Below are 16,101 nucleotides of genomic sequence, written 5' to 3' on the forward strand. Positions count from 1 at the left end.
TTGAGTTAACTTAATCGATTTGTTTTGGGACAACATGAAGGAATTGTGTGGAACCCAGCATTTTTTAGAGTGCACCGTTAATTCCTTGTGCTTGAAAAATCCTGATGAAAAACAGCCCAATCAGAACAAAACCCAACTGTTACATTGCAAACTGGATCATTAATATGCACACCCTAGGCTGTGCTTGATTGGCCACAATGTTTTCTAGTGACATTATAACAATGATAATTTTTTCTAAGCTTATATTAAACTTACTACGTATGTGGGACATGGATTTTCCCATAGATTTTCCCTTTATCTTGGTGAGTCACGCTAATAGACGCCGAATTGCGGTGCTGTTGTGTGTGAACTCATGATTTTTTTATTTCCAAATTTTAAAAGACATTGCAAGGTATGGCGCTTCGTGTCCGGTGTTCGATGGGCTTTGATGAGGAGCAGCTCTTAGCCAATCTGTTCACATCAAGTCAGAATGCAAAATATAGAATATACAGATAATACATTTATTCAGTATCACCCCGAAGAGGCACATAGTCTATTTTTTTAATTGTTATTTTTTAGGGGTTTTCACTTTTAATGGATAGGACAGTAGAGAGTATTGATAGGAAAGCATGGGGAGCAGAGAGAGGGGAAGGATCGGCATTGGACCACAAGGCAGGAATTGAACTCGGCTCGCTGTGAACACCAGAGTGCATGTGTCGACACCCTAATTGCTACACCACTGGCACTGACAGCACATAGATTAAATTAAATCCGATTAAATCAGCTCCATCTTGTGCGCAAGTGGAACTGTCGATACTGTTATAACTTTAATAGTTAATAATATTGTGATATACAAGATTTGTGAAGTCATACAGATCTAGATAACTCAAAACAGCAACCACTAGTCTCTTCTCTGTGGTAAAGTCTAGATCGGATACATAGCCGGCCAGAAGTGCAATATGCACATCAATATGGCAGCATTTTTTATGACACTGTATAATAATAATTAATATTTTTACAGTACTGTGACGGTTGGGTTTAGGGTTGGGGTGAGGGTAGACGTTAATAAAAGACAATAAGTAGGAAATTTAATATTTTTACAGTACTGTGACGATTGGGTTTAGGGTTGGGGTGGGGGTAGGCGTTAAAAAATACAATTTATTGGGTAATTTGATAAATAACATAAATAATACTTTGCACAACTGCTGTTTTTCGTTACTGTGAAGGTTGGGTTTAGGGTTGGGATGCGGGTAGATGTTAATAAAATACAATAAACAGGAAATTTAATAAATAATATAAATAATTCTCTTTAAATTCCGGTCGTAACCGTATCTGATCTAGCAACAACACTCCTCTGTTTTTTGAAGTCTCCGTAGTCATCTTGACAACACAAACACTGCTGTCACCTCAACGGAAACCCCGCCTCTGAAGTGATTTGACTGGAGAATGGAACAGACAAAACAAACTTCAACTGCGAGCGCACGGCGTGCAGTGGCAAAAACGCACAGCACAGCAGGCGGTTAAAATATTGAGCTTGCAGGGCTCATAAGTAGCGTGCAAAATGCTTGTGGCTGTAAGTAAATCATTCAACATTTGCACTCTCAATGTAAAAAGCGCGTTCAGTGTGATCGGCCCTTAACTGTATTATTTGTGAATCATTTGAATCAGTGAGTTGCTCACTTGTGAATAGATGCTCAATTGGATCTGTCCAGTTCACAATTTAAATATGCAGTCCAACTGGTGAACCAATTTAAAAGGTTAACTAACAAGATAATTCTCATTCATGACAAAGACACCACATATAACACATTTATGAAATGTAGTGCAGTAAAAAGTACATTGTAAAAAATGCTGGGTTCTACATAATTCCTTCATGTTGTTCCAACACAAATCAATTAAGTTAACTTAATCGTTTTTACAAACTGAAGTAGATTGAACATAAAACAATTAAGTTGTCCCAAAAAACCCTTCAAGAATTGTGTTGTTTCAACAATTTAAATAAGTAGTTTTGAACAAGCAGCAAAAGTAATTTTTTTGAATGTAGTGAAGAAAAAAAATTTCCAAAACAAAATATCTGGATAAAACACACATCCTTATAAAATAGTGAAGAAAAATACTTGGTCACTTTCCACCACTCGTGATATGAGATCATTTAGAGCGATCCGGAGTGCTAAATGTCAGTGGGAGGCATGTTAGAGGGAGTTTGAGGACCAGGATATGTGAAGTCAATGACTGTTTCTCCCTCATTCCTCTGCACTGTGTCATATAAAGCTGAAGGTGGTGAGTGAGACAAGGCTTTACCTTTGACCTTTGCGATGAGGGTCCCTGCTGCGCTGAGGATCTCCACTGAATTCAGGGAGTGGTGTTTGGAAATCACCGCTTTTAATACACGCAGCAGCTCTCCCAGACGCTCATGAACAACCTGATGCAGACAGTCCTGGTGATCTGAAATGCATAGATGGAGGAATTTCAGTCAAGGACAAAAAAAACTAACTGAACCAAGCTACATTTTTACAAATTCTGAAGAAACGATGATCTTTGATTGCTTAACAAGTTGCTACCATGATGCCAATGTTATATGGTTCCTGGGGTGTTCTGATTGAATTTCAAGTTGGTTGCTTGGGTGTTCTTGGTGATTCTGGGTGGCTGCTAGTGCACTGTCATGTACTGCAGTTGTTAGGGCATTGATAGAGTATTCTGAATTGGTGCTAGGGCATTGGCAGAATGTTCTGAGTTATCACAAATATAGTTTCTATGGTACTGCTTTGTGGTTGCTAGGGTGTTCTGAGTGGTTGCTAAGGTGTTACTAGAGCAGTAGTGTCCAAATTCAGCCCTGGAGGGCTGGTGTCCTGGAGTTTAGCTCCAACCCTAATCAAACACACCTGAACCAGCTAATCAAGCTCTTAATAGTTATACTGGAAACTTCCTGGCAGGTGTGATGAAGCAAGTTGAAGCTACTGGCCCTCCTACTAGAATCATCTGAGTTATGCTAGGGCACAGGTAGGTTGTTCTGTAAAAAATGCTATGTTCCACGCAATTCCTTATTGTTGTCCCAACACGAATCAAAAATGCTGCGTTTACATGAGACAAAGATAAAGCCTCAAGCGCAAGTGATTTACATGTTAAGTCAATGCAAAGAAGTGAAAAGACATCCTGTGGGCGGTGCGAATGACGCGATTTGCATGAATGAAACGGCTCGAGTTTGATGCGCTTAACACGTGAATCCCTTAAGTTGAAAAATCTGAACTTTAGCGGATATTTGTGTCGCATTAACCAAACGGGAGCTTTCTATTGTAGGGGCGTGATTATGACGTAGCGCCTGTTGTTGGTGTCCCAAGAGGAAATCCTATTGCCGACACCAGACAACAGTTCATCAAACTGGGCTCGGCTCAGAAGCACCGCTGAAAGACTACATCATCCAGGTGTAGTTTCTAGAGAAGTTGATGAACTTACAGAGCTGGGTGCACCTTTAAAAGGATCTAGTGGACTCAAACACGATGCTGAACGAATCTACGCTGTTTTTCAGCCTTCTGTAAAGCACATAAAGCACAGCTACACTCTTAATAAAATCCATGTTATCTATTTAGCATCGAAACTAGAGTCACCGGGCAGACAGAAGCCCTGCCCATGGCGTGAATCCTAGATCTAGATTTAAGGCACTACTGTGTTTTTGCTAGAATGTTCTGAGTTGTTGCTAAGGTGCATTGTCAAAACGTTGAGAGTGGTTGCTAGGGTGCTAGCTACTAAAATGTTCTGATGTTGCTAGGGCATTGGCAGGGTGTTCTGGATAGTTTCTAGAGTTTTACTATCAAGTTCATCACAAATATAATTTCCATGGTACTGCTGTGTGTTTGGAAGAGTGTCTATAGTAGTTGCTAAGGTGTTGCTATAGTGTTTCTGAACTTAAACTCTGAAAACTGGACTGACACAGTTTAAATTTACTATAATCTTCTATGTTAAGCTGCTTTGACACAATCTACATTGTAAAAGTGCTATATAACTAAAGATTCATTCATTCATTCATTCATTTTCTTTTCAGCTTAATCCCTTTATTTATCCGGGGTTGCCACAGCAGAATGAACCGCAAACTGATCCAGCACATTTTTACACAGCGAATACCCTTCCAGCCGCAACCCATCTCTGGGAAACATCCACACACACTCATTCACACTCACACACTACAGACAATTTAGCCTACCCAATTCACCTACTGCATGTCTTTGGACTGTGGGGGAAACCGGAGCACCCTGAGGAAACCCACGCAAATGCAGGGAGGACATGCAAACTCCACACAGAAACGCCAACTGACCCAGCTCGAACCCGCGACCTTCTTGCTATGAGGCGACAGCACTACCTACTGCGCCACTGCGTCGCCCATAACTAAAGATCAAGATGAATATTCAATAGAATTTATAAAGTTTTGATAAGTAGTTATAGGTGCTTGCAAAATAATTTCCAGGTTGTAGTAAGGATATTTTGAATGGTTTCCAGGGCATTGCTCTGTGTTTAGTAGGGTGTGCTGGGTGGTTACTATGGCCCTGCAAAGATTTTCAAAGTGGTAGCAATGAAGTTGCAAGGTCATTGCTGGGGTTTTCTGCTTACAACTAAAAGAGTTCATCCCATTCCTTTCATAGGCGACTGTTAAACTTCTACAGTGTGGGAAATTCTCAGAAAACATATTTCTAAAGGTGCTGTTGACTGCAATTCAATTATGCTAGTTTGTTAAATGTTAAAATTTCTAATGCTTAGCTTCTTAGACTTTACACACCTGAAACTTGTCTATAGCACTTGTTCACTGCTGCTCTTATAGTTGTGTAAGTTGCTTCCTTGTCCTCATTTGTAAGTCGCTTTGGATAAAAGCATCTGCTAAATGACTAAATGTAAATGTAAATGTAACTGCAATTCAATTATGAAAAAGAATTGAAAACATGAAGAAAGCGAGGTGTAGAAAGACAGTGAAAGCCCAGACAGCAGCTGAAATCTCTCAGTAGTTCTTCAGCAACCCTCTGCCCTTTATCAGTGTAAATCAATATTAGCTGCTTCAGTCCAACATCTACATTAACATGATGATGAAGTGGAACCAGGGAAGACATTTCAGCAAGACAATTATTCAAAACACAGCCAAGGAAACGCTCAAATTCTTTCAGAAAAAGAAAATCAAGCTGTAAAATGGCCCAGCCAATCACCTGACTTAAATTCAATAGGAAATACAAAATAAAGATTAGATTTGATAGACGAGACCCACAGAACCATCAAGATTTTTACACTGTGTGAAAGTGTGAAAAACTCACACTTGAGCAATGCATGTGACTTCATTCACCACATAAGAGGCATCTTGAATCTGCCATCACCAAAAAAGCCTTTTATATAAAGTATTAAATTCATTTCAGTAGTTCAGTACTTTCTCCTTGTGTCATTTCACTGTTATTACACATAATTAATTTATTAAAAAAATTGTTTGTTTAATATTTATGTTTGTATTGTTTGGGTTTTTACCAAAATCTGGTTCAATTCCATGTCAACAGCTCTTTTAGAAATATTATTCCCAGGAAAAAAAATAAACATGACATGTTCAATACTTATTTCCCTCATTGTAAGTCTGACAACTAACAATAAGTAATTGCAATAAATAATTTTGGGTATTATTCATGTCTGAAATAGTTAAAGAAAATTCATTCAGAAATCTCATGAGTATTCACGAATTACCACTAATATTAGTAAGATAAAAAATGTTCTGAACACAGGACACAGAAAGGACAGAGACAAATACCGATAAGTGCAAATACCAGACATCTACGTTCAGCTTAAGCAATACAACAATAGTTCTCATGTGTTAAATAGACACCCAATGCCGACTAACACGTCATCATACACTCAAAACGGTCTGAAAGAGGAAGAGCTTACATTAATTCTGAATGAATCTTTTGTTTAGATTAAGTACTGGTGGTCTGTGGCATCACAAAGGCACGAACCTGTCTGATCACTACATCTATACTATCAAATCTCATTTCCTCAGACTGATTCAGTGCTCAAGATGACCATTACTGCTTTCATTATGTCATTTCGGTTTGCTGTCTGCTCAGCCCAAGCACGCATGGTATAATCCAACCAAAAGTGCCGTTCATTTTACGACATGTTCAAACTAATGCCCTCTAAACAGCTTATTTTGACCTTTTTCCACCCAGAATTGCACACAAACACATACCCACACACTCACTTACCCATAAACACATTCAGGGGAACCATCGCACCCTCTCCCGTCTATCAAAGCCACATTTGTGCTGACGGTGGCCTCTGGATTACCCGGCGCATGGAAAAGGGGATCATGGAGACTTTACCCCCTCTACCCTCTTTTTTCGCTCCATCTCTTTTCCGTAAAGCTACAAAAAGAGCCCGCGGTGGAACTAATGCTGCCGTAGATGGTGACTAACAGGGAAATGACAGTTGCTCTCTGAGGTCAACAATGTCTGACTGCATTATAGTTACATAAGAGGAGTCACAGGAAAACTATTTTTTCATTATGCTAGCTATGCACCGATATTGACGTTTTTTGGCTGATTATTATTTTTATGTTATGGCAATTAAAAGCAGTGAATGGTCAGTAATATATGAAACTTTATTTTCTTTCTTTTTTTGAAATATCAACAAACTAAAAGCTAAAGTTAATAAAATGTGTGTGCTAAAATTTAGTTTAGGCACGATGACATGATAATATACAGTATTAAATATACTACTATAAACATATTATTATAATACAGTTGAAGTCAGAAGTATTTTCCCCCCATTTTCTGTTTGACGGAGAGAAGATTTTTTCAACACATTTCTAAACATAATAGTTTTAATAACTCATTTCTTATAACTGATTTATTTTCTCTTTGCCATGAAAACAGTAAATAATATTTTACTAGATGTTTTTAAAACACTTCTATACAGCTTAAAGTGACTTTTAAAGGCTTAACTAGGTTAATAAGGTTAACTAGGCAGGTTAGGGTAATTAGACAAGTTATTGTATAATGATGGTTTGTTCTGTAGACTATCAAAAAAATGTAGCTTAAAGGGGCTTATAATTCTGACCTGAAAATGTTTATTTAAAAAAATAAAAACTGCTTTTATTCTAGACAAAATGAAACAAATAAGATTTTCCCCAGAAGATAATATATTATCAGACATCATTTAGAAAATATTAAAAAAAGAAAAATAAAATCAAGGGGGGGATAATAATTCTGAGATCAACTGTATATAAAAAGAATAGTATCCATTAGTTTAAATTAGAAAGTGTGTTTAAAATAAAATAAAATAAAATAAAATAAAATAAAATAAAATAAAATAAAATAAAATAAAATAAAATAAAATAAAATAAAATAAAATAAAATAAAATTAAATTAAATTAAATTAAATTACTCACTTTCCTTTGTTCTTTGTCTTACTTTATTATGGGTCACTACAACATTAAACTAAACTAAACTAAACTAAACTAAACTAAACTAAACTAAACTAAACTAAACTAAACTAAACTAAACTAAACTAAACTAAAATAAAATAACTCCCTACTTTTTCATGGGTCAACACACAGACCCCTTGGTTTCTTGCGATTCCGCAATTGCTGAATTCAATGCAAAATCAACAAAACGTCCTGAAAAATTCTTAATTTAAACGCAAAATAATCACAAAAATGTATTGGATGTATTGCAAAATTGTCTGCAAATTTCTGGGAAGTACCACAAAATCAATCAAACTAGCGGGTCTGACTACAGCAGAATGAATAAAATAAAATAAATAAAATGTAATAAAATAAAATAACATTTAATAAAATAAAATAACTCCCTGCTTTATCATGTGTCACTACAGCAGAATGAATAAAATAAACAAATAAACAAATAAACAAATAAATAAATAAATAAATAAAACATTTTAAGAACACTTTGCCATTGGCCCTCCATATACGAATGTCTTTGGCATGAAATATTTGAAAAATGCTGTGTTAAATGACTACCTACATGAGTCAATACACCAAGCTCACAGAGTGACATATCCACATAACACTGACGATCACCCCTGCTGCCCTTACCAGCATGAACAGCAGGTCTGCCACTGTGCTGCAGCTTTAGCACTCATTTATCTTCATCAAGTGTCATTCATAACCACTTCCTGATGAGATAACCTAGTGCTCTCTTATGAGATCCAAACCAAGCTTTTGTTTCAATCCTCCACAGTCAATCTTCAGCAGCTCCCCTCCTGTTAAAGAGAGGCCAACCCTGCACTTCTGACCCTATAAGAGCCCTCAACATGAGTGCTTTTACGCATCAGGTGAAAATACTTCTGAAGGGAGTCTGTTCTTGTAACACCATGTCCTAACACACGCAATTAACGAAACATTCATATGAAATGATACGACTTCTTATTTCATCTTTATAATATATATTATCCTATGCCACATCCCTAATTAAATGCATTGTACATTGTAACAAAGAGAAAAGGAGGCATCTCAAACAAACGAGAACTACGAAAGAAAAGGTGATCAATTGAATTACCTCAATTCAAACGAAGACACAGAGAGCTTACCTTCCTCCCTTAACAAAAGCAAAGTCAAACGGATTCTCAAAATAAACAGGCAGGCCACCCCTACGCTCCGATTTTCAATGATCTTATCAACATCAACAAACATGTACACGTCAACAGTCTTAGTGAGAACATCAGATCAAGTTTGGCCATTGGAAAGGCCATTGGAGGAAATCCACAAGCAATCAACCCCACTACAAACACAGCAGTTTAATTTATACACCACGACTCAATGGAACACCCAATAATGGAAATACATAACACATTGGTTTAATGATGCAAATTCATGATCTTAGTATGAGACTAACCAGCTGACTAACTATAATCTTAATCCTTGTGTTGTTGGAACTGCCATACAAGTGGCCAAGTATGTTCTCTACTATTAAAGAGACAGTTCACGCAAAAATAAAAATTCTGTCATCATTTATGCACTTACTCTTGACGTGTTCCAAACCAGGTTGAATTTTGTTTGGTCTTTTGAACACAAAGGAATATTTTGAGGAAAGCTGGAAACTGGTACCATTGAATTCCATAGTACCATTCAAGTCAAAATTATTAGCCCTCGTGTCAATTTTTATTTTATTTTTCAAATATTTCCTTAAATGATGTTTAATAGAGCAAGACATTTTTCACAGTATTTCCTATAATATTTTTTCTTCTAGAGAAAGTCTTATTTGTAGGGATGTCCCGATCAGTTTTTGTTTTTAGCCCTCGAGTCTGAGTCATTTGATTTTGAGTATCTACCGATATACCGAAACCCGATCCTATACTTCTATAATACATAAAAAAAGTATAAAGAAGAGTGAAGAAACAAATCCAGGATGTTCCTTATTTTTATTTTATTCACCTTATTTTAACATTCAACAACTCTGTTAACAAACAGGAGCAAATAACACTTGCAAGAGAAATTTGAGATCTCAAAAAGCCTACACAGCGTCCTCTGGTGGATTCGCGAAAACAACAACTGCAAAAATAATACGTAGCTCCTGGGACGTATTTGGCGCTCTCCAGAAATGTATATAGAGGTACGTTTTCAGAATGAGCCTGGGTTGGATCAGTCAGTCTGTCAGTCAGTCAACAGTGGGCTCTGGTAGATTTATGCGAGAAGCGCAGGAGTGAATGGCACCTGCGTGAGAAATTGAGATCTCAAAAAGTGTACACCGTGACCTCTGGTGGATTTGCAAAAAAACAAAAACTGCAAAAAAAACGTAGCTCCTGGGACATATTTGACGCTCTCCAGAAATGTATATAGGGGTACATAATCGGAATGAACCTAGAAGAGCAGGAGCGAATGGCACTCGAGTGAGAAATTGAGATCTCAAAAAGTGTACACCGTGACCTCTGGTGGATTTGCGAAAACAAAAACTGCAAAAAAAACGTAGCTCCTGGGACATTTTTGACACTCTCCAGAAATGTATATAGGGGTACATAATCGGAATGAACCTGGGTTGAAGTAAATGGCTACAGATTTTCAACATTCTTCAAAATATCTTTTTTTTGTGTTCAACAGACCAAAAAAAATCTAACTGGTTTGGAATAAGTCAAGGGTAAGTAAATGATAAGTGCAAATACAGTGCCTTTAAGCTTTCTCTTACATTTCTTCTAAAACAAATGCAGGAGCTATAACACTTGCTAAAAGAAATGTTCCAAAAGTTTGGCATAACTTTAGGTGAAACTAGTTAGGTGAAACAATCTGGGAGAAATTCTATAAAACAGAAGGACCACTAGACGATTTCACACCATGATGTGAAGACGGCGAGTATAATAAGCAGGTGGGTCAAAGGTGACTGCCGGCCAGCCTGAGCCTAAATCTCTTAATTGGCGGGGGTCAAATTAAAAACCTTCTTTTAAACGACATTACATTTTGAATGACAATAACACAACCACAAAGCCCGGCCCCATCCCCACACATAGGACCTCCATTCACATGCACACACGGTCACGCATCCCAAAAGAAAAGGGGGGTTTGGTTTTTCTCGGTGTGGCTGAGCAGAGAGAATAGAGGCCACAAGACCCAGAGCCATCAAATACTTTAAACGGCTCCATGCTCATTTGAGTCGATCCTAAAAAAACAACCAATTAGCACAACCAAGCTGTGGAACTGCAGGAAGGATGGGAAATAGAGCTGTGTGATATTGAGGAAAAATGTGATATGCAGTAACATGCTAAATAATGTGATATTCCAGCCTGATCTCACAACAAAACATAACTATTTTATATATTGGAAGAAAATGGGTTAATTCAAACGATTTCATAATGTGATTTTATTCGTATGAAATTGTACATTATTTAAATAGAAGGCATGCCTCCAAAACCCAAACCCAACTGTCATTGGTGGATTAGCAAATCATACTTAAATGTATGAAATTGTACAAATTCATTTTAATTAGCCATTAAATAACAAAACATTATGAAATTGTCATGACATTGAGTTTGTATATTCGATATCCGGTCCGTAATCTGATTTTTTTTGTTGTTACAATGATCATAAGTTAGATATTATTTCAGGGAAAACAAACTTGTGAAAGTGAACAGTCATGTTTTACTGTTGCATGAAGCAAATTGGACATTTTGACCTACCCAGGCTCATTATTGATGAGTACCCCTATATATATTTACGGACAGCATGAAATATGTCAGAGGAGGTAGGTTTTTTGCAGTTTTTGTTTTCGTGAATCCACCAGAGGCCGCAGTGTACGCTTTTTCAGATCTCAAATTTCCATTCGCACCTGCTGTTCTCGTATAAATCCACCAGAGGCTGCTGTCGACCGACTGACTGATTACACCATCCACCCACTTCCCTAAACCCAACTGACTAATGATTTTTTTTTAAAGCACTGATTGACCCGCTCACCACCTTCCCTAAACCCAACTGACAGTTTTAAAAAGCAATACAGAAAAGCCCTCGTAGCCGCCTGATTTTTACTACATTTATGGATCTTAACCACATTCTCACCCTTTTGCTTTTACTTGCTCTCAGGAGCCATTCTCCATCGGATTCAAACCCCATTGTTGCAGTCAACTCTCTGTGTCTCAAGTCCGCTGACGTACATGGTGAGCTACTGGGCAAACTAGTAACAGCAGATAAGCCGTCCACATTGAGGTAAGCGTCAGCTGGTAGCGCGAAAAGAAACAGAAGCTGTTGGCGGCATCATACCGCCCCTTAGAGTTCGTTTTAAAGAAAAAATGCAGCCATACGTAACTTTGGCTACATAATTCGAAATGTATATGAGGTTATGTATTTACAATGATCCTGTGTTGATTTTAACAATGTAAATGAAGAAAAATAAATAGAATAAATATTTGGTATAGTCCTATTAACTAAAGTGTGCTTCACACAGGTGAGTGGGCTTGACAAACCACCTAGAAACACCCTTCACTCCTCTCTCCAAAATAAAAACCTCTCCCTTAATAGCACCTAATTCTCTGAGCACTAACAGTTTCCTTGTATAATTAGCACTTCCTGTGTGTACTGCCTCTTCGTGTTGATTTGCAGCATGTCTTCTCAGTTGTAAGTTGTTTTGGACAAAAGCTTATGCCAAATGACTAAATGTAAATCTTAATGTCGTAAACCTGAAAACAGAAGAATCAGGAAAACAGAAACAATATTTATTTTCTTTAGATAAGATTTTTTTTAGAAAAAAAAAACAGCATGTTCTCTAAATGGTTTCAGATATGCATGTTGCCATTTGCTGAAAAGTCTTACAGATGATCGGGCAGCTAGTGGCAAGCACCCAAATATACATTTCTATTAAATTACTCATTTTTTCCAAACCATATCCGATATGTACATTGTTATGTTCACATTTGCAATATTTTGATGTAGGGAAGTGTAGGGAAGTTTTAACCCCTACAGTTCCCTGTTTGGGACGGTTACAATAGCAGCAAGTTTGTTGTCATCGAGGCCAAACGCGATCACTCACCAGCAGATTGGTATAGCAGGGAAAAGACCCCTCACCAGTGTTGACGGGAAACCTTGTTTAACCAAGAGCGAGCTTTCAGCAGGACAAGAAAAGCCCTTCTGATTGGGGAACCTTCCTTTTGTCTCTGGGGGCCATTTGCAAACAGTAGGACAGTTTCCTTTTGGGTCTGCAGCATGAGGCATTTATTGAACAATAAATCTGGGAACTAAACAGGGTAAGGGAGAGAGAAGGAAGGGGGAAGTTGGTATCTTTTTTCCTGGATCCACCTGGGTTGAGACCTGAGGGACGTGTGGTTTTTTTTTTGGAGGGGAAATAAAAAACCACCCTGCAAGACTGGATTCTCTGGAGACACTGGCACATTTTTACCCCAATAGCGTCATGGAAACCCAGCATTCCAGCATGGCGACGCCTCATCAAGTGTAGGAGTGGGAAAAGAGGGGCCACACATGTAAACACATGAACACACAAAACTACCAAATAAGTACAGCAGTCAAGACTACTTTCTCTGGGAAGACAGGAGTTCCTCGATTTGATAAATCACAGCATGCATGTAAAATTGTGATAAATATAACAAGAAACAAACTGAAAACTGCTGACATTTTTATAATTTAAGGATTTTAAAGGATATTCTGGCATTAATTATTAGTTCTGTTCTGATTTTTTAATGTTGATATTAAAATTGTAAAATAAAAAAATCTAATTAATAAAAAATTGTAAATTTAGACAAATAACACGATGTCTAGGATAAAAAAATTATTATTTAGAATTTGCTAAAAAAAATGTTAAAAAAACAAATTTAATAAAAAATTGTATATTTAGACAAATAACAAGGTGTATAGGATAAAAAAGAATTATTTAGAATTTGCTAAAAAAAAAAAGCACAGTTATTAAACAGTGTTATAAAAGTATAAAATAATAAAAAATAACTTACGAAAATTTATAAAATAATAATAATAACACAAAGAAATAATAAAATAATAATAAAATAAATTATAAAAATAACTTAGGTGAAATTTAAAGAACACCTCTTTTACCCCTTTTTCATGATTTAAGATAAGTCTTTCATGTTTCCAGAATGTGTCTGTAAAATTTCAGCTCAAAACACCCATCAGATTATTTATTATACCTTTTAGAATATTGAAATTTTCTGCTTTAAACACAATGTAGCTGTTTTTGTTGCCTGTGCCTTTAATGCTGGTTCTCCCCGCCCACCGTTCCCACGTGCCTATCAGAGTGTGCCTCGATCTCCGCCTCGGCTACGTCAGATAAACAGCACAGTGACAGACAAGAAGGAAGCAGATCTCATGTAAGGTTTGTGAGAAATACTACAGTAAGAACTTTCCCAGTGATTATTTGATGTATTTGTTGTGGAGTTAATTCAAGCCTTTCTGCAGCGATGAGTCACACATAATGTTGTTGCAAAGTTCATGCACACACATAGACACACACACACAGCGTGCGTGTTGTACTTTACACTGTTTTTGCATGGCAAATGTAACAGGATACACACTAATATACACCGCTGTATGGATATCTATTATGTTAATGTACAAAATAAACCTGATCTAAAGTCCACACACCGGGACTGAAGCATCTCCTTTTATAATTGTACTGACATGCGGCTGTGGAGATAAAGACGGTAAAATCACTGTAATTCATTACAAACATGCACTGTTTTAGAAACGTTTTAAACTTGTGAAACTCATTCTTGATCACATTTGATGATGATTGATGATCACAGAGAGCTGAACAGATCTTTCAATCCCGGTTGCTTTGCGCATGTCCTGTCTTGTTGATATGATTATACACGTTACTATAGAAACATGTTAATATGCGGCTGTCAATCAAATTGCTGGACGGTTGATTTTCATCACAGGTGCCCTTTAAAGCATTAAATAATAAGAAAACACAATGATAATAATGATAATAATAAATAAATAAATAAATAAATAAATAAATAAATAAATAAATAAATAAATAAATAAATAAATAAATTTATTAATTAAAATAAATATATTTAAAATAAATAAGTATTATATTATATCTAGAGAGAGGGTGAGAGAGGAAGAGGAAGAGAGAATTTAGTTTTGTAATTAATTAAAAAACTAATCGACTATGATTCCTCTTCCAAACAATTCTCAATCACGTATGACTAAAATATGAACAATGTTATAATTAATCTTTTTAAAAATATGAGATGAATGACGAGGCTATGGCCACTAAAATCACAAAATATCTAACAACTGACCCTGCCGAGCTCCAATCAAACTACTTAGAGCTTATAGTCTTTAAAGTCATCACAATGACCAGCAAGAAGTCTCATTACGGTAAAGGTCTGCATCATCTGATCAGAGGTCAACAGCATTACAATCAGCTCCAGAGTGCAGGAGTCAGTAATTTGGTGATCAACATCTTTGGTACCATGCTTCCTTTATGTCTTAAACTCAAAAGGATTGGTCAAAAAAACGGAGCTGCTTAGCCTTTAACATGGCCTTTTGACCAGAGCAGGCAGGCAGGACGGTTTAATGCGTTCTTTAGGGTTCACAGCTCACCCCGGGGCTCTTTCTGTTGATGTAGGTGGGCCTGTGACAGGGAAGCTCCAGGATATTACATGCTCCATGGTAAAGGGGCCTTTAGCGCTTAGCATCTCCCCCTGGCCCAGAAAACCCTGCTGGTCCACCTTTCATCCACTCTTTCCCATGACTGCACACAAAGGACCAGCATTTTAAAAGAGCCCCTTGTGTGCACATATTCACAAACTCACAGTCATGCCTCAGAGGTCAAGCGAGACCCGGCAGGTACAACGTCCAGCAGCAGAAATTAAATGTGCCATGGTTAATCAGAAAAAGAACAGTCATCGACAAGGCAAAAGATGTCCATCAGGTAAATCTAAAACTATACCAAAAGAGGAGTGATGTGCTGACAATGATTTATGAAAAAACTAAACAAAATAAAACAGACTGTAGTTTTTAAGAATTCAATCCAGTCAAAATAGTCAAGAGTTGACTGCTTAAGATGAACAGTACATGAACACTTGTTGATTGACTCACAAAAATTAGAAGAGCCTATGAATTTATATTTTGTGTGTGTATATATATATATATACCTTGTATTCCTTACATTGTGGGGACCAAATGTTCCCACAAGTACAACAATATCAGTCAATTTTGACCTCATGGGTAAACATTTTTGGTCCCCATGAGGAAAATGGCTCATAAATCAAACAGAATGAAATATTTTAAAAATGTTAAAATAAAGATTTCCTATAATAGTTGTGATTATGGGTAGGGGTATACACTGTCAAAAATAAAGGTACGAGTAGGCATGGGCATAAGATTCGGTATAAGATTCTGACAGTGTGATAAAATTTGATAAAAATATCACGGTTTCACGATATTGTGATTACTGCACTAAAATATATTATTTTTACATGTCTGGGTAAAACACTAAAGAATTTTTCCCTTTTGAACACAATGTATTTTATTTTAAGAAACATTTAAAATATTTTGGAGCTGTAAACATGCCAGGCTAACTAATAAAATTAAATCATTGACTTGAGCTGTATTCATTGGTTTGAAAATCACAGATTTCTTTACAATGTTTTGCCCTAAATAACAAAAAATAAATAAATAAATAAATC

The 16,101-nt window shown here is 36.7% G+C and overlaps 1 protein-coding gene across 1 annotated transcript in view; it reads right to left on the reverse strand.

Annotated features, from left to right (window-relative positions):
• The window catches only part of arhgap29a (Rho GTPase activating protein 29a), a 114,512-nt gene that overhangs the window by 44,433 nt on the left and 53,978 nt on the right, over positions 1-16,101 (reverse strand). Inside the window, 1 exon segment of the mRNA XM_056450429.1 lies at positions 2,281-2,424. Coding sequence (XP_056306404.1) covers positions 2,281-2,424 — 144 coding nt within the window.

This window comes from Danio aesculapii, chromosome 24 (assembly GCF_903798145.1).
Source record: "Danio aesculapii chromosome 24, fDanAes4.1, whole genome shotgun sequence".
Classification (NCBI taxonomy): Eukaryota; Metazoa; Chordata; class Actinopteri; order Cypriniformes; family Danionidae; genus Danio; species Danio aesculapii.